Source organism: Herpailurus yagouaroundi, unplaced genomic scaffold, assembly GCF_014898765.1.
Source record: "Herpailurus yagouaroundi ecotype Mexico unplaced genomic scaffold, PumYag 159, whole genome shotgun sequence".
In the NCBI taxonomy this organism is placed as follows: Eukaryota; Metazoa; Chordata; class Mammalia; order Carnivora; family Felidae; genus Herpailurus; species Herpailurus yagouaroundi.
The window spans coordinates 75,941,743-75,965,116 of NW_024412400.1; the positions used below are offsets into that span (position 1 = coordinate 75,941,743).

The 23,374-nt window shown below is 39.0% G+C and overlaps 1 protein-coding gene across 3 annotated transcripts in view; it reads left to right on the forward strand.

Moving 5' to 3' along the window:
- The window catches only part of YEATS2 (YEATS domain containing 2), a 117,326-nt gene that overhangs the window by 60,665 nt on the left and 33,287 nt on the right, over nt 1-23,374 (forward strand). For all 3 annotated transcript variants that reach the window (XM_040480899.1, XM_040480897.1, XM_040480898.1), the window contains exons 11-18: nt 1,458-1,697; nt 3,406-3,564; nt 5,185-5,288; nt 6,908-7,015; nt 7,543-7,725; nt 15,669-15,927; nt 18,747-18,908; nt 21,078-21,250. In XM_040480899.1, coding sequence (XP_040336833.1) covers nt 1,458-1,697; nt 3,406-3,564; nt 5,185-5,288; nt 6,908-7,015; nt 7,543-7,725; nt 15,669-15,927; nt 18,747-18,908; nt 21,078-21,250 — 1,388 coding nt within the window. The remainder of the gene's footprint in view (nt 1-1,457; nt 1,698-3,405; nt 3,565-5,184; nt 5,289-6,907; nt 7,016-7,542; nt 7,726-15,668; nt 15,928-18,746; nt 18,909-21,077; nt 21,251-23,374) is intronic.

The following is a 23,374-nucleotide window of genomic DNA, read 5'->3' on the forward strand; positions in this document are numbered from 1 at the left end:
TAGGAACAAATGAACAAAAAAAAGGAGACCAACAAAAACAATAGACTCTTAATTATGGAGAACAAACTGATGGTTACCAGAGGGGAGATGGATAGGGGAATGGGTGAAATAGGTGATGAGGATTAAGGGTACGCTTGTGATGAGCACTGAGTAATGTTTAGAGTTGTTGAATCACCATATTGTACACCTGAAATTAATAGAACACTGTGTGTTAACTGTACTGGAATTAAAAATATAAGATTCATCATCAGCAAATGTATTTTGACTGTGGTATTTTTTCATTTAATAAGTATATATCATTAAATCACTTCTGTTATATAAAACTGGTTCTAAATGGCATCAATTTACTCTCTCAGCCTATATTTTAATGTGATGTTAATAATTTAGTCCTTTTACTCTGGGCTGATGGCTCGGAGCCTGGAGCCTGTTTCCGATTCTGTGTCTCCCTCTCTCTCTGCCCCTCGCCCATTCATGCTCTGTCTCTCTCTGTCCCAAAAATAAATAAACGTTGAAAAAAAATTAAAAAAAAAATATTTAGTCCTTTTATAAATTTTAACTATTCTTTAAATTTCAGTTGCATCTTCTTCATGGGCATTTAGCAAAATAGAGCATTATTAGATTAAGCAAATGCTTTTTTTTTTTTTAATTTTTTTTTAACGTTTTTTTATTTATTTTTGAGACAGGGAGAGACAGAGCATGAACAGGGGAGGGTCAGAGAGAGGGAGACACAGAATCTGAAACAGGCTCCAGGCTCTGAGCTGTCAGCACAGAGCCCGACGTGGGGCTCGAACTCACGGACCGCGAGATCATGACCTGAGCCGAAGTCGGACGCTTAACCGACTGAGCCACCCAGGCACCCCAACAAATGCTTTCTTTTGAGTTTTTCTTTTTTTGTAATTTATAGTTTTTCAGTTCATATAAAAAATGGCAGAACATAATACACTTGTGTACTTTTTATATTATACATGCTTTATAGTTAACATTTTCTTTTTTTTATTATTTATTTATTTATTTATTTTTGGGACAGAGAGAGACAGAGCATGAATGGGGGAGGGGCAGAGAGAGAGGGAGACACAGAATCGGAAACAGGCTCCAGGCTCCGAGCCATCAGCCCAGAGCCTGACGCGGGGCTCGAACTCACGGACCACAAGATCGTGACCTGGCTGAAGTCGGACGCTTAACCGACTGCGCCACCCAGGCGCCCCTATAGTTAACATTTTCTAATTTTTTGAAAGAAGCATTTTAATAAAATGATTTTAAACATAATAATTTACATTTCATCCAAAAATGTATAAAGGGTTCGTACATATGCCAATTGTGTTTTTTACTAGTGAGTGGTTTAAAGATGATTGTTGAAATAAGGGATCTTTATTGTTTCATTCTTTTCCCACGATAGTAAGGTTTTATGATTTCTAAGCAATTTCTGACTTGTCATTGACCTGTTTCCTTTCAAATAGGATTCCCAGCCAACACTGAAGCTGAGAGACACACTACATTTTATTCTTTGCCGTCTTCATTGGAACGGACGCCCACCAAAATGACAACATCCCAGAAAGTTACCTTTTGTTCTCATGGCAATTCAGCTTTTCAGCCAATAGCGTCAAGCTGCAAAATTGTGCCACAAAGTCAGATGCCTAATCCTGAGTCACCTGGAAAGTCCTTCCAACCCATCACCATGAGCTGCAAGATTGTTTCAGGTATATAGGTGATGTGTGTCAAGTTGATGTGTATAAAAATTGTTGGAATGACAGAATGTATTATGGCTTTCTTTTTTTAAGTTCTTTTAAGTAGGGTTTTTTTTATTTAACAAGTGAGCTATTAATTAGCAAAGTTGTCACAAAGCGAAAACAGAAGTCATCTCATATGGAAATAGTTATAAGGAAAGAAATGAAATTCAAAGCAGTCAAGTTTCATCTCCAGGAATTGGTGCAGGTAAAATGTTTACTAGGATGTATGGTTTCAGCTAAGGGAGAGATTAAGTTTATGGATTATATATAGAAACCGGAGTGACTAGTAATAAAAAAGAAAAATTAGAGGCTTTTTGGTGTGGATTAAAGCTTTAAAGGTGGGAATTGGTTTGGGATTGAAATGTCTTTTATACTCTCTAACCACACAGAACATTACTCATTTTTGTTATCAGTGGGTAGTTCCGAGCCTTCACTTTCACTAAAGTTGAATTGTCCATTGTCTCATGACAGTCTCATGTTAGGTAGGCTTCTGGTAGGAATATACTTCATGGTTTTGACTATACCACTTCAGAAAAGACATGAAAGAGAGTCTGCAGAAATATCTAGGCAGTGGGAGCCTTCTGTATATGAAGGGAGAGAAAAGGAGTCTTTGGTGCTAAAAACAGACAACTAAGCAGAAATATCTAAGTTTTTGAAATTCATGAAAGGCGAAGGATGTATAATTTTACCTACAAGTTAGAAGCATTTTGGAACTTGCTGCTTCAGAGGTGAAATAGGCTGACATAGAAATTGGTTTGAAGTTTAGGGGCGCCTGGGTGGCTCAGTCGGTTAAGCGTCCGACTTCAGCTCAGGTCACGATCTTGCGGTCCGTGAGTTCGAGCCCCGCATCGGGCTCTGGGCTGATGGCTCAGAGCCTGGAGCCTGCTTCCGATTCTGTGTCTTCCTCTCTCTCTGCCCCTCCCCCGTTCATGCTCTGTCTCTCTCTGCCTCAAAAATAAATAAACATTAAAAAAAAAAATTAAAAAGAAAAAAAAAGTAATTGGTTTGAAGTTTAGAGAAATTCATGGATGACACATTTGATCGATACAAAAACCATTGAGGATATTTAATGATACGTGGGTAACCTTTGAGAGTGTTCTGTGGGAACAGGTATCTCCGGATTGTAGCTCTGACATAGTATTGGCAGACTTGTTTTGGGTGGGTGAATTTCCTATTTTCCTATTGGAAATTAATTGTAAATCAAGACTCCTGCCTGGTTTGTAAGTCTGGCTGTTCACTTACTTATTTCCTCTAATTTTAGTGTCTTTGAGTGTAACCATAATTACAACAATCTGCCCAAGTTGTTAAGAGTTTTATTTAGGGATTCAGCGGTTTCATGCTGTTATATAAAGCTCTGCTGTTTGAACTTTAATGTGCCTTGGGATGGGTGTATGGGGGAGAATCTTGTTAAAGTACAGATTTATATTTAGTGGGTCTCGGCTAGCATCTCAGAATCTGCTTTTCAAAAGCTCCCTGCTGATGCAAAGATGTGGAGAGGGAAATACACTAATCCCTGCCTCAGCTACACTGCTGCTGTTGCTCATTGTCTGAAATCCACAGTTCCGTTCTCTTTTCCCTGATAGCCCTGCCCCTCTTGCATTATCTTCATCACCTCAGATGGGTTGAGTAGATCTCTTTTGTTTATTTGGTTTCTCTTTTCTCTTTTTCATTAATAAAGGTTCCCCCATATCAACTCCAAGTCCATCACCACTGCCTCGAACCCCAACTTCCACTCCAGTCCATGTGAAGCAAGGCACTGCCAGCTCTGTCATTAATAATCCCTATGTTATCCTGGACAAGCCAGGGCAGGTTATTGGAGCCACCACTCCGACTGCAGGTGTGCGTTTGATCAGTCTTTGTGTTATCCCAAAGGTTTGATCTTTCATAAAGATGAAATCTTAGTGTGGACTTAGTAGTCATGTAATGGAATAATGAAATCTTTATAAAAAGAGGAGGGGATCTGGAATAGTAACTCCAGTGAGGTTTCTTTGAGGGAAGATGTACTTTTTGTAAAAGTTGTATTTTTTAGGAATTTTTCTTTTTAATTTCTAAAGAGTAAATGTGGGCCATAATTAATTTTCTTTTAAAAAAATGTTTTATTTTTATTTGGAAGATAATTCTTTTTTGGGCCTGCAAGCAATGTAGTTATTTTCCAAATTAAACTTTAGAAAAAGAATACCTTTGTGGACCATGTATGTGTTTCACCAGTCAAGTAAAAAAGTGATCTCTACTTTCTGTGAATAAGGTAAATTTTGTGTGTGGGAGGGAAATTGAACTCTGCAGTTCTAAAAAGGGACCTCTGATAGGAAGAATAAGAATTGGATTCATTGTGTTTGTCACCATAATCTATAACTACAGAGTGCTTTTCAGGTTTTTTCGCAGTATTTTCATTAACATTATTTTATGTAGTCCCTTCAATTAAACTATGTAAACACATGCTTCTAAGTTTCTGTAGCTTTAAGAGAAATAGTGAAAAGAGAAGTGACTACAATGAGACTGATTTTTTTTTTTTTTAAACATAATTGATTTAACACATGAATGTATGTTGGGTCTTTCCAGGTACTTTTTTTGGAAAAGTTAGGTCCTTTAACCATGATTGTAACTGTGGAGCTCCTTTAAAAATGCTGCTTTCAGGGGTGCCTGGGTGGCTTAGTTGGTTAAGTGTCGGACTCTTGATTTCAGCTCAGGTCATGCATGATCTCACAGTTCGTGAGTTTGAGCCCCATGCGGGGCTCCACACCGAGCATGGAGCCTGCTTAAGATTCTCTCCCTCCTGCTCCCTGTGCCTGCGTGTTCTCTGTCTCAAAATAAATAAACTTAAAAAAAAAAAAAGGGTTTCAGAAATTACTTAATAGCCTTTTGAATGTATTTAGGGATGCCAAATAGGAATCTTTGAGGGTGTTTAGTTTTAGGAATCAGCCAAAAGTCTTTGTAGGCAAGTTTGGTAAATGGAGCAGGTGATCAAATACCATTTTGGTCTTGATTTATTGTTGGCTATAGATAATGAGACTTACTGTTATCAGTCCCTAAAGGCAGTTGTACAGACGGAATATAAAATGTTTAATGTTGGCAGCACTTTGGAACAGGTCTAGCCTCCTGTGAAACTACTTTTATGGAGCCAGCATTCACTTGAATGCATACATTTGGCACATTGTTAAATAACCAATATCATTATGTTCTGGTGTCTCTATTTAAATAGCAGAGTATATAATGTTTACTTATTTATTCTTCTACATGTCCTTACTAGCTTCTTGTCTATTTTTAGGTTAACGAGGTGGTCAACTTCATAGGAGGAATCTCTAAGTGTTTTTTCTATAATAATTTCATGGTTGTGAGTTTTCAACCTTTGAAAATGAAAAATATTGGGGGAAAAGGGAAGGTTGGTGGAAAATACTTTAAAGTTACATTTTGTAAATTTTACTTTGTGCTTTATTTTTAAATATGCCTTGCTTATCAGGAAGTCCTACAAACAAGCTCTCTACTGCTTCTCAGGCCTCCCAAGGAACAGGTTCCCCTATTCCTAAAATTCATGGAAGCAGTTTTGTAACATCTACTGTCAAGGTAATACTTTTGCATTATTACATTTTGCCAGTTTCTAAAGACAGTAAGTTCAAGCTCAGCAAGAATTTAAGTAGAATCTTCAAGCTAGTAAGAATCTTGAAGACCATCTACTCCAGACTCCCCTACCTTACTCTTGACCTTTTCCTAGTGTAGAAAGTGTTTTGTCAATCCTTCCATCAGTTGGACAGTTGGTATCTATTTGAAAACTTACTATGATGAGGAGGCAGCTATTTTGAGGGGGGAGGGGTCAGTTTTGTTACACATTTTTCCTTATAAAATTTTTCCTTATTCATCTGGCAGTATACGTCTTTTCTTCCTATATTTGTACCAATAAGGAGTAAATACATTTTTTTTCTAGGTGTCAGCCATGTAGTTACTTGAAAATGATTCTTATCTTTCCACAATTTTTTTCTTTGTCCTCTCCCCCGCCTTCTTCAGAGTAAGAAGGCCTTTAAAATTAGAACTTCAGGTATGCCCTGACTTGTTCATCTAAGAGTGCTGGGTATCTGCTCATTGTTTAGCAAAGATAGTCCCTACTGTTTGGTTAGTTATTCAGCTTACTCATCATGGTCATGGCTGCCTAGAGACTTTGAGGTATAAACTCATGTGTGAGAAAGAACTAAGAATTCAGAGATCATCTCCTATGTGACTAGTGCTAACACAACATTTCTTATATGTAAGCAGTTAATGGTGATGCTGTTGAATAGTTTTCTGGTCCAAGGTGACATTTTTCTGAGTTCAGTGCTGTCTGTGAGCACTGTGTTACATGAATGCCTAAATTGTAATAATTGCCTTGAAGGCTGTAATTCTCTGCCAGTCTGTTTTTTAATGTTTGTTGATCTTTTCATTACACAGCTAAGCAGTGTTCTTAACTTTGTTACTTGTCCCTAATTTATGGCAAATTGCCTCTGAAATTTACAATTTGTATTTGAGAATTAGAGACAAGTGACAGTAATTTTGAATGTTGACCTTCATTGTTTTTGCATTTAATAACTCTTCAGGTTCTTTTTGTTGTCTTTTAAATACTTATTGAAAAATTACTGCCTGTGTTGGGTATTTATTTGGAGTAAAGATAAGTCAAGTTGTATAAGTACTATTGAAAGGGTATAAATACTAAAACACTCTAACCACCTGTTACATTTATTTATTTATTTAGTGCCTAGACTCTAGGGATAGAAAAGAAATAAAGTACAGTGTCAGTCTTCTTCAGTGGCTTACGACCTGGCAGGGGACTAGACATGTACACCAATGAGTCAGTCAAATGTTAGATAAGACTCTACATTGTTAGATAAGAGTCTACATTGTATCCACATTGTAGATAAGAGTCTACAAATGTTAGATAAGAGTCAAATGTATGATAAGAGTCTTTCCAGCCTGTGAGGGGCACAGATGAGTAGGTTCTTGCCAGGTTATAGCCTTTCCTTGCATTTGGTTTCTAAGACAATATTAAAATGCAAGTGTGGGGGCTTGGAAGACTCCAAAGAGTTTTGAGCTTTTAGTTTTCTTTTGTGTATTATGTTGCTAGAGGATGTCACAGATTTATATTAAATATAAGTGACTGGGATATCTGAAATCACTTATTGTATCATAATTGAACAGTGTATTTTTTACATACACAGCAGGAGGATTCTTTGTTTGCATCTATGCCACCTCTTTGTCCAATTGGGAGTCACCCTAAGGTTCAGAGTCCCAAGCCTATCACTGGAGGACTTGGAGCTTTCACAAAAGTGAGTTTTTGTTAGGGCATTATCCCATGAGTTGATATGGTTTTGTTACATAATAATTTTTGTGGCATATTGGAGTTGACGGACACTACCTTACTACACGTTACTTTTTAGTATGCCTTAATTCTTAAGATCTTACTTCTGCAACATGTTTTCATTTATTCAGTAGTGTCCACAGGTCAGCCTTTGGAGTCCAGCAAGATGGTAACACCAGAGAGCACAAACGTTGTGTGTGTTTGTTTCTTCTGCCATTTGCCACCAAAATCCAGAACAAATGGACTAGGTTGGGTTTGCAGAAATACAGGATCAAATCCAGATCCTACTTGTGGTCCTTTTGATAGCTCTTATGGGCTATATTTAAGCGGGGTTTTTTTGTTTGTTTTGTTTTTGTTTTTGTTTTACTCTTCTGGTGGGGTCAGTTTTTACAGAGCTTCATTCATTCATTCATTCCTACAAGCTGAATAGATTCAGATATTAGTGGCTTTTTTCATGGAATGTTTATTCAGTGTCATTATCATGTTTGTTGCCAGGTAATCATCAAACAGGAACCTGGTGAAGCCTCTCATGTGCCTGCAACAGGAGCTGCCAGCCAGTCACCACTCCCTCAGTATGTGACTGTGAAAGGGGGTCACATGATAGCTGTGTCCCCTCAAAAACAGGTCCTAACTGCTGGAGAAGGGACATCCCAGTCACCAAAGATTCAGCCCTCCAAGGTTTGAATTGGGTAGGGATGGGGAGGTCATTATGTAATTGAACATTATTTGCCTAAATAATAGGCAGGTGCTGACAAGATTCAGGTGATAGGATTGCTGATTCCAGGAAAACCTGTAGATGGAAGCCATGTTGGAGAAGCAAGTCAGTCATTGTTAAACCCATCTGCTCTTGCAGTAATCTTTGACAAGAGCAGGGGTGTGTCATGTAGAGGGCCCCAGAACAGTTGAAGAGGCAAAGGGACACTGTCGTCTGACAATAAAGGTGATAGACTGCATGTACACAACTTCCCACTTGATTCAAGTGTAAAGGCCACGGGACCAAGGTCTACTGTTTTCTTTATTTCTGGTAGGCAAGTGCTACAGTTTACACCTCTGATGTTCAGGCTGTGTGATCTCTTTACTGACTCTTGACTCTTTTTTTTTTTTTTTTTCCTGATTCTTGACCCTCAAGAGAATTTATTTGTTTTATAATTTGGAGATGTGAGGAATTAATATATCGAGAGAACTATAAAATTGCATGTAGATTCATGTTTTCCTGCATTGGTTGTGCTTATGAGTGCTGTGTGTGTCCTCTTCTCACACGCTGTCTGTAATTCTCAAACAGCCTTGTAAGGTGGATACTCTGAACCCCATTTTACAAACAAGGAAGCTGTGGCTCTGAGGGGTCAACCAACTTCCTTAAGAGTATATAGCTAACAAGTGACACAGGATTTGAACCTAGGTCTGCTGATTCCATAATCTTCCATTGCAGAGCTAATTAAAATTTGTGAGCCATTGTCTGGAACCTAAACACGCTTTTAGAACATAGTTAAATTATCTCATTTTGGGGGCAGATACATTGTAAAGCTATCCAGAATATTACATGAAGTGCTTTTCAACTTGAAAGCCAGCCTATCTAGGGATAGATGAATTGCTTTGAGAAGAGTACTTTAAAATAGAAAAATGGTTTTAGATATTTTGGTTAGTTTAGATAGCTACACGTGAATTGAGACAAAAATTCATGTTCTAAAATCTGTATGGTTCTAAAATTTATAAGAATCCATTAACCACTTTCCCAAATTTATCTGGTCATGACTCATCTGATGATTAAAATATATAGATACTGACGCTCAGTTGGTTAAGTGTCCAACTTCAGCTCAGGTCATGATCTTATGGTTTGGGAGTTCAAGTCCTGCATTGGGCTCTGCACTGACGGTGCAGAACCTGCCTGGGATTCTCTCTCCCTCCTTCTCTGCCTCTTTCCCACATGGACACGCATTCTCGCTCTCTCAAAATAAGTAAATAAATCAACTTTAAAACGTATAGATATAGATACTGAGGCCCCCATCTCAAACTTTCTGAATCAGAATCTTCTTAGGGGCCCTAGGAATCTGGATTTTTATTAAGCTATCCTGCTGACTCATGTGATTAGGCAGAATTAGGAACCACCAAGCTATAGCATCATATTTGACTTTGGGGCTTCTCTGGCCAGAATCACGAAGACAGGCACCCCCAACTGCTTCCCAGTGCTCCATTTTTTTGGCCTTAGGGGTAAGCCTTTTGGCAAAGTCCTTTCTGTTACTATTATCTGGGCTTGTTACTCAGACACATTTTACATGTTCTTCAGAATCTAATTTGCTTCACCAAAGATACATGGAATGTCTGATTTAGGTTTTTGAGTCAATATAGTATTGCTGTTTATGCTCAGAAGCTCTGAACAAATTAGTTTCACTTTTTTACACTTTGCAGTTTGCAAATCCACTCCTCTGTGTTGCTGAACAACTGTATTGGCTTTCTTGTCACATTGCCACCTAATTAATGGCAATGCAGAACTAAGAAAAAATGGATGGGTTTGTGCTAGAATGCCCTGAATGGAGTTTAAGGGCACCTGAAAAAGGCATAGAAGAGTGTGAAAGAAATGCGCAAAAGCAGAAGACCATGAGAAAAGACATTTCCTGTTTACCTAGGAAATTTAGTGTATGCTTTGGACTCCAGATAAGGAGCTGTCTGCAAGTACAGACTGTCCCTGGTTATTGCTGAAGTGTCTGCCTAGAAACTATGCCTGCCCAGAAAGCAGAAGCGTGAGCAAAATGATACTGTTTTACCTTCCATTCAACCTTGGCCCAATAGAAATACAGCTTATCTTTTTTCATGAAAGTAGAGAGATGCTGTTTTAAGGGACAGCTAAGTACTTAGTGGGTTCGTGTGAGAAAGAACCAGTGTGGCATAGTAAAAAGAATGTGAGCTTTGGAGTTAGAGCCTTTTCTAGATCTCAGCCACTCCTTGCTTGTGTGACCTGGGCAGGTTTATCTTCCTGAACTTTGTTTTTTCATCTAGTAAAAGGGAGTAATACCCTCCTCTGCCTTTCAGAGTTATAGGAGAATTAGAAACCATTGTACATGAAGGACTTAGCACAGAGCGAGCGCTTAATAAATGATAGTAGCTTAAATGACTATGGACAAATCCTATGTAAACGTGCAGGAGTACCATGTACTTATCATTAAGTACTAAATCATAATTGGCCATACTCTTCAGTGTCTGGAGAGAAAATTGCATAGAATACAATAGAATCCTTACTTTCTGGTTGTTAAAGTAAATTCTGACTTGCAAAGGTCTGTACAGAGCACAAACAAAAACACTGAATCAGAGCATGAATCAAAGTGAAATATTTACAACAGTATAGAACAAAGGGTGTCTGCTTTGTGACACTAAAGGAAGTTAGGAATGCAGAGAGAAGTGTTGTGAATGGGAAAAGTTCACGTTCGAGGCCAAAGTGTTATATTGTTAAAAAAAAAAAAAAGACTAATTTGAGGTTATAGTGACCTACTTAAGAGTCTTCCTTATGATGTCTGTAGACAGCTGTGAGTAGGATTTTCCCCAGTAGAATTCCAGACTTCCTCATTCTCTCTTTTTTCAAACAAGATGGGGGGAGTTGGGGGGTGCTAATCTTGCCAGTGGTATGCTCCTAGTGGATAAGCTCTGCTAATCAAAACTGCCCTCCTGTGGCCAACTTGGGATACCACATTTTATTTAGCTCTTGGGAGAGATTACATATGTCATATCCTGGAAATTTTGAAGCCGTTGAGTGAGAATAGAGGTCGATACAGCTGAGAAAAGCAAGTTAAGATGCATGGAGTTTTAGAAAAGAAAATAGGTCCAATCCATATGTTTTCCTTTAAGATTTTTTTGCTTTCTTTGTTGGTTTAGGAACACGAAAATAGGGATGCCTGGGTGGCTCAGTCGGTTAGGCGGCCGACTTTGGCTCAGGTCATGATCTCACAGCTTGAAGGCTCATAGGTTTGAGCCCCATGTTGGGCTCTGTGCTGCCAGCTCAGAGCCTGGAGCCTGCTTCAGATTCTGTGTCTCCCCTCTCTCTCTGCCCCTCCCCTGTTCATGCTCTGTCTCTCTCTCTCTCTCTCTCTCTCTCTCTCTCTCTCTCAAAAATAATAAACATTTTTAAAAATTAAAAAAAAAAAAGGAACATGAAAATAGATGTTGTGTAATTTAGTTCATGCAGTGAATTATTAAATTTGATATATTCAGGAAATGTGAAGACTCTTGTCTTGGGAAAAAAAGTTTGACTACTATAAAAGAGAAATACAAAAACCAGAAGCCTAGGTTTTTGTCTCACTCATAAAAGACCAGTAGGCAGTTCTAGTATGTTGCTTCGACAATCATCAAGAATCTAGACACTCATATCTTGTTGCTCTGCCATTCTCAAAATTTGGTTCTCAGGTTGTGGGCTAATAAGATAACCATTTTATCTCATGCCGCCATGTTTGCATTTCTGGCCAGCAGGAAGAGAAAAGGAGGTGTAAGGAGGCATAACCCAAAATTTGCACTCATCACTTCTCTTCCTATTCTTTTAGCCAGAAATCAGAAGACCAGCCCTAGGCTGGGAAATATTCTATGTGGCCATGTCCACATAGCTAAAAACTGGGAGCTCTCTTACTATGAGAGAGAAAACAAGAATGGATATTGGGATTCAACTGGCACTTTGTGCCATATTCCAAAAATGTTTTCCTACATTAAGAAACTTTTTTTTCCATAAATATACAGAAAAGTTCTTGATTGGGGTGCCTGAGTGGCTCAGTCGGTTGAGCATCTGACTCTTGGTTTCACCTCAGGTTATGATCTCATGGTTTCTGGGTTCAAGCTCTGCTTTGGGCTCTGCGCTGACAATGTGGAACATGCTTGAGATTCTCTCTCTCCCTCTCTCTCTGCCCCTCCCCTGCTTGCTCGTGTGCTTGCTCGCTCTCTCTCAAAATAAATAAATAAACTTAAAAAAAAGAGCTGATTAATAAGAAGAGTTTATACTTCCACATCTGTAGGGGAAGTGACTATGCCCAGCTCTGGCCACAGCGACACTCCATGTTGCCTTCAGAATGAGGCTTATACAGTCAGAGTAGAGAGATCTGGATTGTTTTAACCACGCCAGTATAGCTGGGAGGATTTTTCTTCTCTATTCTAAGTTAACTTGCTTTTCCCCATTGAGTCTTTGAGTCTTTTCTTCTTCCTTTCCATCCTTCCTTTCCATCCTGCCTTAAACTTACATGAAAGTGGAGAGACTTTTGTAATGAATCCTATAATGCCCATTACCCAGTTTCAACAATTATCAACATTTTGCTAATCTTATTTCTCTTTCTAGGATATTTTAAAGCAGATACCACTTGGTATATACTTTAATTTCTGTTTGACTAAATGAGTCTAGGATTTAAGACTAAGGTCCTCTGCCCTAGCCGAATGCTTATCCATTTGGCACTCTCTATCCTTTGCATCTCCATGTAGCCTCATAGATTACTGTTCTTCAGTTAATTATAACCAGTGCCATGGACCTTTTGTAGCAACGTGGATGGAACTGGAGAGTGTGATGCTAAGTGAAATAAGCCATACAGAGAAAGACGGATACCATATGGTTTCACTCTTATGTGGATCCTGAGAAACTTAACAGGAACCCATGGGGGAGGGGAAGGAAAAAAAAAAAGAGGTTAGAGTGGGAGAGAGCCAAAGCATAAGAGACTGTTGAGAACTGAGAACAAACTAAGGGTTGATGGGGGGTGGGAGGGAGGAGAGGGTGGGTGATGGGTATTGAGGAGGGCACCTTTTGGGATGAGCACTGGGTGTTGTATGGAAACCAATTTGACAATAAATTTCATATAAAAAAAAAAAATAACCAGTGCCATGGGGAGCAGCAGCTATCGTTTACTGTGTTCATCATACTGGCTAGGCATTTGATAAACTTATCCTCATTTATGCCTCATGATCTTACCCATATTTTATAAATGAGTTGTCTAAGGCTAAAGCTCATAAACATTAAATAACTTTTCCAGCTACAAACTAGTGGAACAAAACTGGGAGACCAGGTCTGACTGCTTATAAAGTCCTGTACTCTTTGTTCTTTGTTACACGATGATTTATAACACTTGATTAGGGGACTGTTTTCTTCACATCAGTCATATTGTCCAAGCATGTGGCCAGTGTGTTTTACTGTATTCACATTCTTTGAAAAGAAACCATGTATGATTTATTAATTATTTAACTTAAAAGTTTCATTTATCAGTTGCATGTTTATCATTTATTTTAGGTAATCCTGTTATTTTTAGTTGAAAAAAGTTGCTAAAATTTCAGTAAAATACAATGATATAATCAATACCCATGTATCCTCCACCCCAAATTAACACATTCATATTTATTTCATCTCATATTTTCTCCTAGTAAAACATGACAGAGTTGAAGTCCACTTTGTTCTTCCCCAGAGCAACACTATCATGAATGTGAATGTGTAGCTTTCGAGTTCATACTTTGTATTGCATAAATCCATAGCCATAAATAACATGTAATGTTGTATATTTTGAAGATTTACGTAAAATATATTTTTATATATATATTCTGTTTTTCTTCAGCTCCCCTTCCATTCAGGATTTGTACTGTCAGTCTGTTGATGCTGATACATGTAGTTCTAGTGTATGCTATTCCATTATCTGTCTTATACCACAGTTTATCCATTACTCTACCTGTAGACATTAAGTATGTTGCTACATGTTATAGGTATTAAGTTTGTTGACAGTTTTTTGTAATTATAAATAATGCTATCTTGGACATTATGTTCCCTTGAGCACATGTCTAAGATTTCTCTAGGATATATTTCTAAAAGTAGAATTGTTACAACATGGAGTATGTGAATTTTCAATTTTAGTGGATATGCCAGTACCTCTCTGGAGTGGCTGTACAAACTTACTTTTCTTTCATCAGGGAACAGATAGATGTTCCTATTTCCCCAGACCCTTTAGCCACTTCTTGGTGTTATCAGACTTTAAAGTTTTTGACTCCAATCTGATGGGTGAGAAGGAGTTATGCTTTCTCATTTTCACTTTTAGAGAGCAGGTCTTTGGGTATTCTTTTAATCTTGTAAAAGACTCTTTGCAACTAGTTCCTGGTGAGAAGTTCTTTTTTATGAAATAAAGAACTGGGAAGTGGAAACCCTGCCCCAATTTACCATTAATTGAATTGTTTCTTGTAATTTAACATCCTCTACTGACTTTGTCTGAAGAGTTCTGTAGTATTTTCTTACTTGGAAGAGTTCACTTTATAATATTTTCAGAACCAGATATTTTCAACTTTCATAATTTGGGTATTGGGTCTTGTAAAAAAATATTCTTGCTTAGACCTTTTAACCAAATGTTGACCTTTAAGGAAATGAAAAATTAGAAGTATTTAGAAAAAGATGACTTTTCTTAAAAATCAGTTGGAAGAAGGGGCACCTGGGTGGCTCAGTTGATTAAGTGTTCGACTTAGGCTCAGGTCATGATGTCATGGTCTGTGAATTTAAGCCCTGCATTGGGCTCTGTGTTGTCCTAACTGCTCAGAGTTATGGAGCACAGAGTATTGGAGCCTGCTTCAGAGTCTGTGTCTCCCTTTCTCTCTGCCCCTCCTCTGCTTATGCTCTGTCTCTCTCAAAAATAAATAAATATTTTAAAAATCTTTTAAAATGTATATTAAAAAGAGTTGGAAGCAAATACATTAAAAATATCAAGAGGTTATTTCTGGGGCATTTGCCTGGCTTAGTTGATAGAACATGCAACTCTTGGTCTTGGGGTGGTGATTTTGAGCCCCATGTTGGGGGTAGAGTTTACTTTAAAAATAAATAAAATTGGGGCGCCTGGGTGGCTCAGTTGGTTGAGCGTCCGACTTCGGCTCAGGTCATGATCTCACAGTTCGTGAGTTTGAGCCCCGCGTCAGGCTCTGTGCTGACGGCTCGGAGCCTGGAGCCTGCGTCACATTCTGTGTCTCCCTCTCTCTCTGCCCCTTCCCTGCTCATGCTGTGTCTCTCTCTGTCTCAAAAATAAATAAACATTAAAAAAAATTTTTTTAATAAAATAAATAAATAAAATTTATGGGGTGCCTGGGTGGCCCAGTTGGTTAAGCGTCCAACTTTGGTTCAGGTTATGATCTCACAGTTTGTGGATTTGAGCCCCGCATCGGGCTCTGTGCTGTCACAACAGCTCAGAGCCTGGAGCCTGCTTTGGATTCTGTGTCAGCCGCTCTCTCTGCCCCTCCCCTGCTCATACTCCATCTCTCTCTGTCTCTCAAAAATAAATAAATGTTAAAAAAAATTAATAAAAATAAAAATAAGTAAAATTTAAAAATAGGTTGTATCTGGAAAAGTAGAAATTTTTTCTTTGTATTTCTGTATTTTCTAAGTTTTTTTTAATTAAAAACACATAAAATAAGTTCTAGATAGTAGCTGGGGTTAAGACAAAAACTGTAGCTTTTTATTGTAATACTATCCAAAATGTGAGAGATGTTTTTCACATCTACCATAGGTATCATTCCTAGAGGATTAAATTAAAGTCATAGCTAGGACTTTGCTTTGTTCTTTGCTAGAACAGAGTGACTGTTCTGTTCGAAGAGTCCTTGAAAGGACTGAGAAGAAGCACTGCTGGATTCTTCTCTATTTTCAACAGGTCGTTGGGGTGCCAGTTGGGTCCACTTTACCTTCAGCAGTGAAACAGGCTGTAGCAATCAGTGGCGGCCAAATCCTTGTAGCCAAGGCCAGCTCTTCTGTTGCCAAAGCTGTTGGTCCAAAGCAAGTTGTGACCCAAGGAGTTGCCAAAGCAATTGTGAGCGGAGGTGGAGGCACCATTGTTGCTCAGCCGGTGCAAGCCTTAACCAAGGCTCAGGTCACTGCCGCCGGCCCTCAGAAGAGTGGATCCCAGGGTTCAGGTAACTGATAACTGTTGCGGGGCCTTTCAGCAGCAGCTCTTTCTAAACTGTTCTTTGCTAGTGATTTTATTCAGTGTTTGGTTCTAAGAAAACCTGTTGGTTAGTGCTATAAGGAGTATATAAAAATATGTTAATCTTCTTCATGTAACATTTTACGTAGAGATCTGTAAGTAGTTTAAGAGGGGTGTGTGTGTGTGTGTGTGTGTGTTTTAGCAAGAGTAATAGAAATAGAGGGTTTTTCTTGATAACTGCTTTCTGGTCTGACATAATTTTTGTTTGACCTTATCTCCACTTTGGGTTGTATTCAGACTTAAAATCTTGGGATGGTCTTTTATCAGCAGCATTTTGAGATACTGATGTATCATTATATTGTATACCTGAAGCTCATGCTATATGTTAATTGTACTTGAATAAAAAAATTAAATTAAAAAAAGAAAACTTAAAAACTAAATAATAGGGGTGCTTGGCTGGCTCAGTTGGTACAGCATGTGACTCGATCTCGGAGTTGTGAGTTTGAGCCCCATGTTCGGTGTTAGACATTATGTAAAAATAAAATCTTAAAAAAAAACCCAAAACTAATTCCAGAACCAACTTTATATATTCAAAATAAAATAGGGGCACCTGGGTGGCTCAGATGGTTACACTACCAACCCTTGATTTTGGCTCAGGTCATGATCTCACAGTTCCTGAGTTCAAGCAGGTTCTGCCCTGACAGTGTGGAGCCTGCTTGGGATTTTCTCTCTTTCTCTCTCTCTCCTTGTCCCTCTCCCTCCCTCCCTCCTGCTCCCTTCTACTCCCTCCCTCCCTCTCTCCCTCCCTCTCTCTCTCTCTCTCTCTTTCCCTGTCCCCCCCTCCCCCCCCAAATAAATACACTTGAAAAAATATAAAAAATAAATATAAAAGATTCATAAGAAAGTAGAAAAAGAAGGTAGTAGATGTCCAAAATAAAGATTTCAGAGGTGATGAATTGCTGGTGATGACAAAGTCCATTTGTGGCCTTAAAAAAGAGTGCTTGAGATAGATTGGAAGAAATGATCTTGGGAGTTTAGAAAATGAAGTACCTGAGAAGCCAGAGAATTAAACAGGTCATCTGCAGTGCTGTCACTGAGGATGACAGTTGTTGGCATACAGCAAGACTGAGTCAGGAGTCAGTCTTTAGCAAGTGAGGGGAAGTGACTAGGGGTTCAGTAAATGAGAGTAGAAAAGCAAGGGGTAAGGTGGTAGAGCCATGCATGATCCTAACAGGAGCCAGCAGGTTTTTCCTCTGGAATGAGGGGTGGTAATGGTCTGAAAGCCAAACTGGAGAGCAAAAAGGCTTCTCTTCTAGTCCTGGCCCTCATACACTGAGGTAAGATTAAAAAACAAACAAAAAACCAGCTTTTAGCTAAGGGGCTGTGGACGAAGTCCTATCTTCAGAGGACTTTTAGTGTTTAGTTACACAAAAAGACATTAAGGTTGAAAGAGGTGGAGATTCTAAAGGGTGTAATTGACCACAAAGGGTGTAATGGACCACAGCAGGAATTCCTGGGGGCTTGGTGAAAGAGATGGGGGAGGAGGAGGGCCTGAGAAGGTGGACTCAGATCAGGAATGGAGAGCAGTTTGGGGCTGGACTTCCGGGTACGGGTGACAGACCAGAGAGGTTTGCTGAGATGCATATGGTGTAAAGTGGGATTAGTTCTGGCAGTAGTGGAGAGATAATGGCACTCAGTTTTAATATCAGTCCCTGATGTTTTGGGGCAGCTTCTAGGTTCTTGGTTGCCCAAACCTTGCACAGTGAAGTAGTAATGAGAAGGAGGACTAGTCCAGCAGGCTGGAGGAGGCCATGAGAGTCCTTTGCCTCTGGTGACTCACATGGTTTTGTATGCTTCATTTTGTGGGGATTTGGATTCAGAGCATTTGCAGAAGTTTTGATGTGTAAGTCTCCATTTAAGAATCTCATTTAAAGGCTTACAGCCCTGTGCATCGAGAAATAAATTCTAAGGGATAAGCGAAAGCTCTTTGACATAGGTAAGACTTTAAAAAGCTGAATTATACTTTCATAGTTTATGTGCCAGTTGTTAACTGTGGCATTTTCTTAGTTCTTAGAAAGTGAGAGAGATAAGAAGTCTAGTTTCAAATCAGTAGATTGATTCATCACTAGCAATTGATTGAAGGGGCTTTAAACAATTGGGAGGAAATATATATTCATCCATAAATAAGGTGATTATTTCATTGACTGTCTAAACTATAGTACTTGTGAGAGTAAAAAGAGTTACTATTTTTTTTTTAATTTTTTTTTTTTTAACGTTTATTTATTTTTGAGACAGGGAGAGACAGAGCATGAACGGGGGAGGGTCAGAGAGAGAGGGAGACACAGAATCTGAAACAGGCTCCAGGCTCTGAGCTGTCAGCACAGAGCCTGACGCAGGGCTCGAACTCACGGACCGCGAGATCATGACCTGAGCCGAAGTCGGAGGCTTAACCAACTGAGCCCCCCAGGCGCCCCAAGAATTACTATTAATAATCATTGGGACACAGGTATAAACTGGAACTGTTCTGGGCAAACTGGGACATATGGTCACCCTGTTTATGTACAAATACTCCTTTCTAGTTTACAGCAAGCTCTTCTAGTATATAGATTATTTTTTAGGTAGCAAGATATCTAAGACTGTCCACCTTGTGTATTTAAGAAAACCGTAGAGTTTACTGTTTATGTTTTTCAGTAAGTATCTTACTATGTCGTTTTAATTTTAGAGATAGCATTGACCTCAGTTCAAATTTTCATAACTGTTTTTCCTCTTTTATTTTATTTTTTTTCCTTTTCCCCTTTACCATTTTAGTAATGGCAACATTACAGCTACCAGCCACTAATCTGGCCAACTTGGCAAATTTGCCTCCTGGCACCAAACTCTACCTTACAACGAACAGCAAGAACCCTTCAGGAAAAGGAAAACTGCTGCTGATCCCTCAAGGAGCCATCCTACGAGCTACCAACAATGCTAGTTAGTTCATCATTAAATCTTTGGTTCTTGGGCTTCTGGGTATGTTCATTTCACCCACCCAGGGGCAGCTCTTACCTGTTTCAAGAAGCATTTCCATAGCTCTGTGTATGATGTAGTATTTGATGGTATGATGGTAGTATTTGCCCACATGGATTTAAAACATACATATAATTTAACTAGAAGTAGGCTTAAATGATTGTAGTCCTAGGAGGTGATACTGTTATTTTGCATTTATCTACTCAGAGTTTGGGATCAGATACAAAGTACATTGGAGAGGTATGGCTACTGAAGGTGTGTTGAGAGAAACCTGTCCATGTGAACTGTAAACAAAAAAGAGTTCTTCCTTTTCAGTGATATCTAGAAATTTGACACCTGTGGAGAAGTTAGCTGAGAGCCTATATTTATTTTGGAGGGGATAGGAATAGGAGTGGAATCAAGTGTCTCTGCCTGCCATTATTTAGATGTGCATGTTAAGTTTGCTAGGTTTGGAGATGGAAAGAGAAATAGAGAGTCAGCCTTAGTGTACAAGCCTTAAAACCCCAAGGAAATTAGGTGGTTTATCTAGATTGACAAACTTTTGTTTTGACATATAGAGAAAACAATTTGGTGTTGGAAAGGAAACGGTAAAGGGAATTATTTCCCTCTCATTCAGAAGTAAAATTGGTATAACCTCACACCGGTCAGAGTGGCTAACATGAACAAATCAGGAGACTATAGATGCTGGTGAGGATGTGGAGAAACAGGAACCTTCTTGCACTGTTGGTGGGAATGCAAACTGGTGCAGCTGCTCTGGAAAACAGTGTGGAGGTTCCTCAAAAAATTAAAAAGAGAACTACCCTGTGACCCAGCAATAGCACTGCTGGGAATTTACCCAAGGGATACGGGAGTGCTGATGCATAGGGGCACTTGTACCCCAGTGTTTATAGCAGCACTTTCAACAGTAGCTAAATTATGGAAAGAGCCTAAATGTCCATCAACTTATGAATGGATAAATAAGATGTGGTTTATATATACAATGGAATACTACTTGGCAATGAGAAAGAATAAAATCATGCCATTTGCAGCATTGTGGATAGAACTGAAGGGTATTATGCTAAGTGAAATAAGTCAGAGAAAGATATCATATGTTTTCACTCATGTGGATCTTGAGAAACTTAACAGAAGACCATGGAAGAAGGGAAGGGGAAAAAAATAGTTAAACAGGGAGGGAGACAAACCATAAGAGACTCTTAAATACAAAGAACAAACTGAGGGTTGATGGTGCAAGGGAAGAGGGGAAAGTGGGTGATGGGCATTGAGGAGGGTCCTTGTTGGGATGAGCACTGGGTGTTGTATGTAAGCCAGTTTGACAAATTATGTTAAATAAGATTTAAAAGCCCCTCCGCCCCCAAGTATAATTGGTATAATAGGTTCACTAAAAATTAGCCACTCTTGCCAAAATGTAGTGTGTGAGCTAGTCACCATTTTGTTCACTAAACTATAATGGGTGATTTCTGCTCTCTCACCCTGGCATTTTTTCCTCCTACTTAAGCTGTAGTATATAAAAGATATGTAAGAAAAGGACAATGTGAGTATTCCACAATTCACCCAGAGAGCTATTTAGGTTTTAGTTTGTGTATATTATGTCACCAAGTGGGAAGTAAAAAAAAATTCAAAGGCTTTAAAGTAGAATTTTAAAAGGAAAAAAAAAATGGGGCCCTGGAGTCATTATAAATGTGAAGAAAATCAGTTTTTTCTGGGGCAGAGGGCAACAGAAAAGGTACTGTAAAATTACACTAAATTCCAGCAGTTTCACTGAAATCAAATGAGATGCCAGAATGTTGATGAGCACTTCTCTGAGCACATTCCAGTCAGCACTTGGTTAGAAATGTCACTATCACACTTTCTTGATGTCCCACACTAAGTCAAAACTCTTGTTAAAGTTAAGTTCTTCATTGTACCGAGAGCTGAACTAGTCAACTGTCCTTCAGTTGGAAGTAGATCAGTCTTCAGTTCTAGGATGTTCTTCTCACTCTTGTCACAGAATAGATACATTACAGAAAAGAAAGGAGAAAATAGAAAAGGGAAAGAATGTCGCTGTAAGGGAAACATCCCTCTGGGCTCATCTATCTTTCTGTTAAGCCCCTTAATACCTTTTCTGATGTTGCTGTCATTTCATTGTATTTTCAGACCTCCAGTCTGGCTCAGCTGCGGGCAGTGGTAGTGGCGGAGGCAGCAGTGGCAGCGGCGGTGGCAGCGGAGGTGGAGGAGGAGGAACAGGAGGAACTCAGAGCCCTGCAGGCCCTGGAGGGATATCCCAGCACCTGACTTACACATCTTACATCCTAAAGCAAACGCCTCAGGTCTGATCGTTTGTGACTGGTGTCTTTTAAATCCTTTGGTTCCTTAATAACTGCCTTTAATTATAGTGGATTTATCTTTACATCTCTGGGATCAGGAGTCAATACTAACATTTTAGCTATGTTATGAATCTATATTATTTTGGGCTTGTTTTATGTTGAGACAAGAGGTCCTAGACATTCAGAAAGACTTAAGTAACTTTCCCAAGATGTCTCTGCTAAGCCAATGATAGAATTTGGATTTAAACCCAGATCTTTCTGACTTAAAGAAAGATTTTTCCTATGCTTTTGCCTTCCAAATCCATGAGTTAGTGAGTAGTGTTCATGTGCAGTTGAAAATTTTCTCTTAGAAGGGAGTAACCAAAGAGGTACTATCAAGTTAAGGTATTTGGAGTTAGGTTGGATTCATAATTAGGAACAAGTTTCTACTTTCTTTCCCTTCATTGCTAAAGTCTTGACTCCTCTTTAAGAATTTTTGTTCTCTCATAAAAGCCATTTATGAAAGCCCACAGCTAACATCATCCTCAACGGGGAAAAACAGAGAGCTTTTTCCCTGAGATCAGGAACACGACAGGGATGCCCACTCTCACTGCTGTTGTTTAACATAGTGCTGGAAGTTCTAGCATCAGCAATCAGACAACAAAAGGAAATCAAAGGCATCAAAATTGGCAAAGATGAAGTCAAGCTTTCGCTTTTTGCAGATGACATGATATTATACATGGAAAATCCGATAGACTCCACCAAAAGTCTGCTAGAACTGATACATGAATTCAAAGTTGCAGGATACAAAATCAATGTACAGAAATCAGTTGCATTCTTATACACTAACAATGAAGCAACAGAAAGACAAATAAAGAAATTGATCCCATTCACAATTGCACCAAGAAGCATAAAATACCTAGGAATAAATCTAACCAAAGATGTAAAGGATCTGTATGCTGAAAACTATAGAAAGCTTATGAAGGTAATTGAAGAAGATTTAAAGAAATGGAAAGACATTCCCTGCTCATGGATTGGAAGAATAAATATTGTCAAAATGTCAATACTACCCAAAGCTATCTACACATTCAATGCAATCCCAATCAAAATTGCACCAGCATTCTTCTCGAAACTAGAACAAGCAATCCTAAAATTCATATGGAACCACAAAAGGCCCCGAATAGCCAAAGTAATTTTGAAGAAGAAGACCAAAGCAGGAGGCATCACAATCCCAGACTTTAGCCTCTACTACAAAGCTGTCATCATCAAGACAGCATGGTATTGGCACAAAAACAGACACATAGACCAATGGAATAGAAGAGAAACCCCAGAACTAGACCCACAAACGTATGGCCAACTCATCTTTGACAAAGCAGGAAAGGACATCCAATGGAAAAAAGACAGTCTCTTTAACAAATGGTGCTGGGAGAACTGGACAGCAACATGCAGAAGGTTGAAACTAGACCACTTTCTCACACCATTCACAAAAACAAACTCAAAATGGATAAAGGACCTGAATGTGAGACAGGAAACCATCAAAACCTTAGAGGAGAAAGCAGGAAAAGACCTCTCTGACCTCAGCCGTAGCAATCTCTTACTCGACACATCCCCAAAGGCAAGGGAATTAAAAGCAAAAGTGAATTACTGGGACCTTATGAAGATAAAAAGCTTCTGCACAGCAAAGGAAACAACCAACAAAACTAAAAGGCAACCAACGGAATGGGAAAAGATCTTTGCAAATGACATATCGGACAAAGGGCTAGTATCCAAAATCTATAAAGAGCTCACCAAACTCCACACCCGAAAAGCAAATAACCCAGTGAAGAAATGGGCAGAAAACATGAATACACACTTCTCTAAAGAAGACATCTGGATGGCCAACAGGCACATGAAAAGATGTTCAGCGTCGCTCCTCATCAGGGAAATACAAATCAAAACCACACTCAGGTATCACCTCACGCCAGTCAGAGTGGCCAAAATGAACAAATCAGGAGACTATAGATGCTGGAGAGGATGTGGAGAAACGGGAACCCTCTTGCACTGTTGGTGGGAATGCAAATTGGTGCAGCCGCTCTGGAAAGCAGTGTGGAGGTTCCTCAGAAAACTAAAAATAGACCTACCCTATGACCCAGCAATAGCACTGCTAGG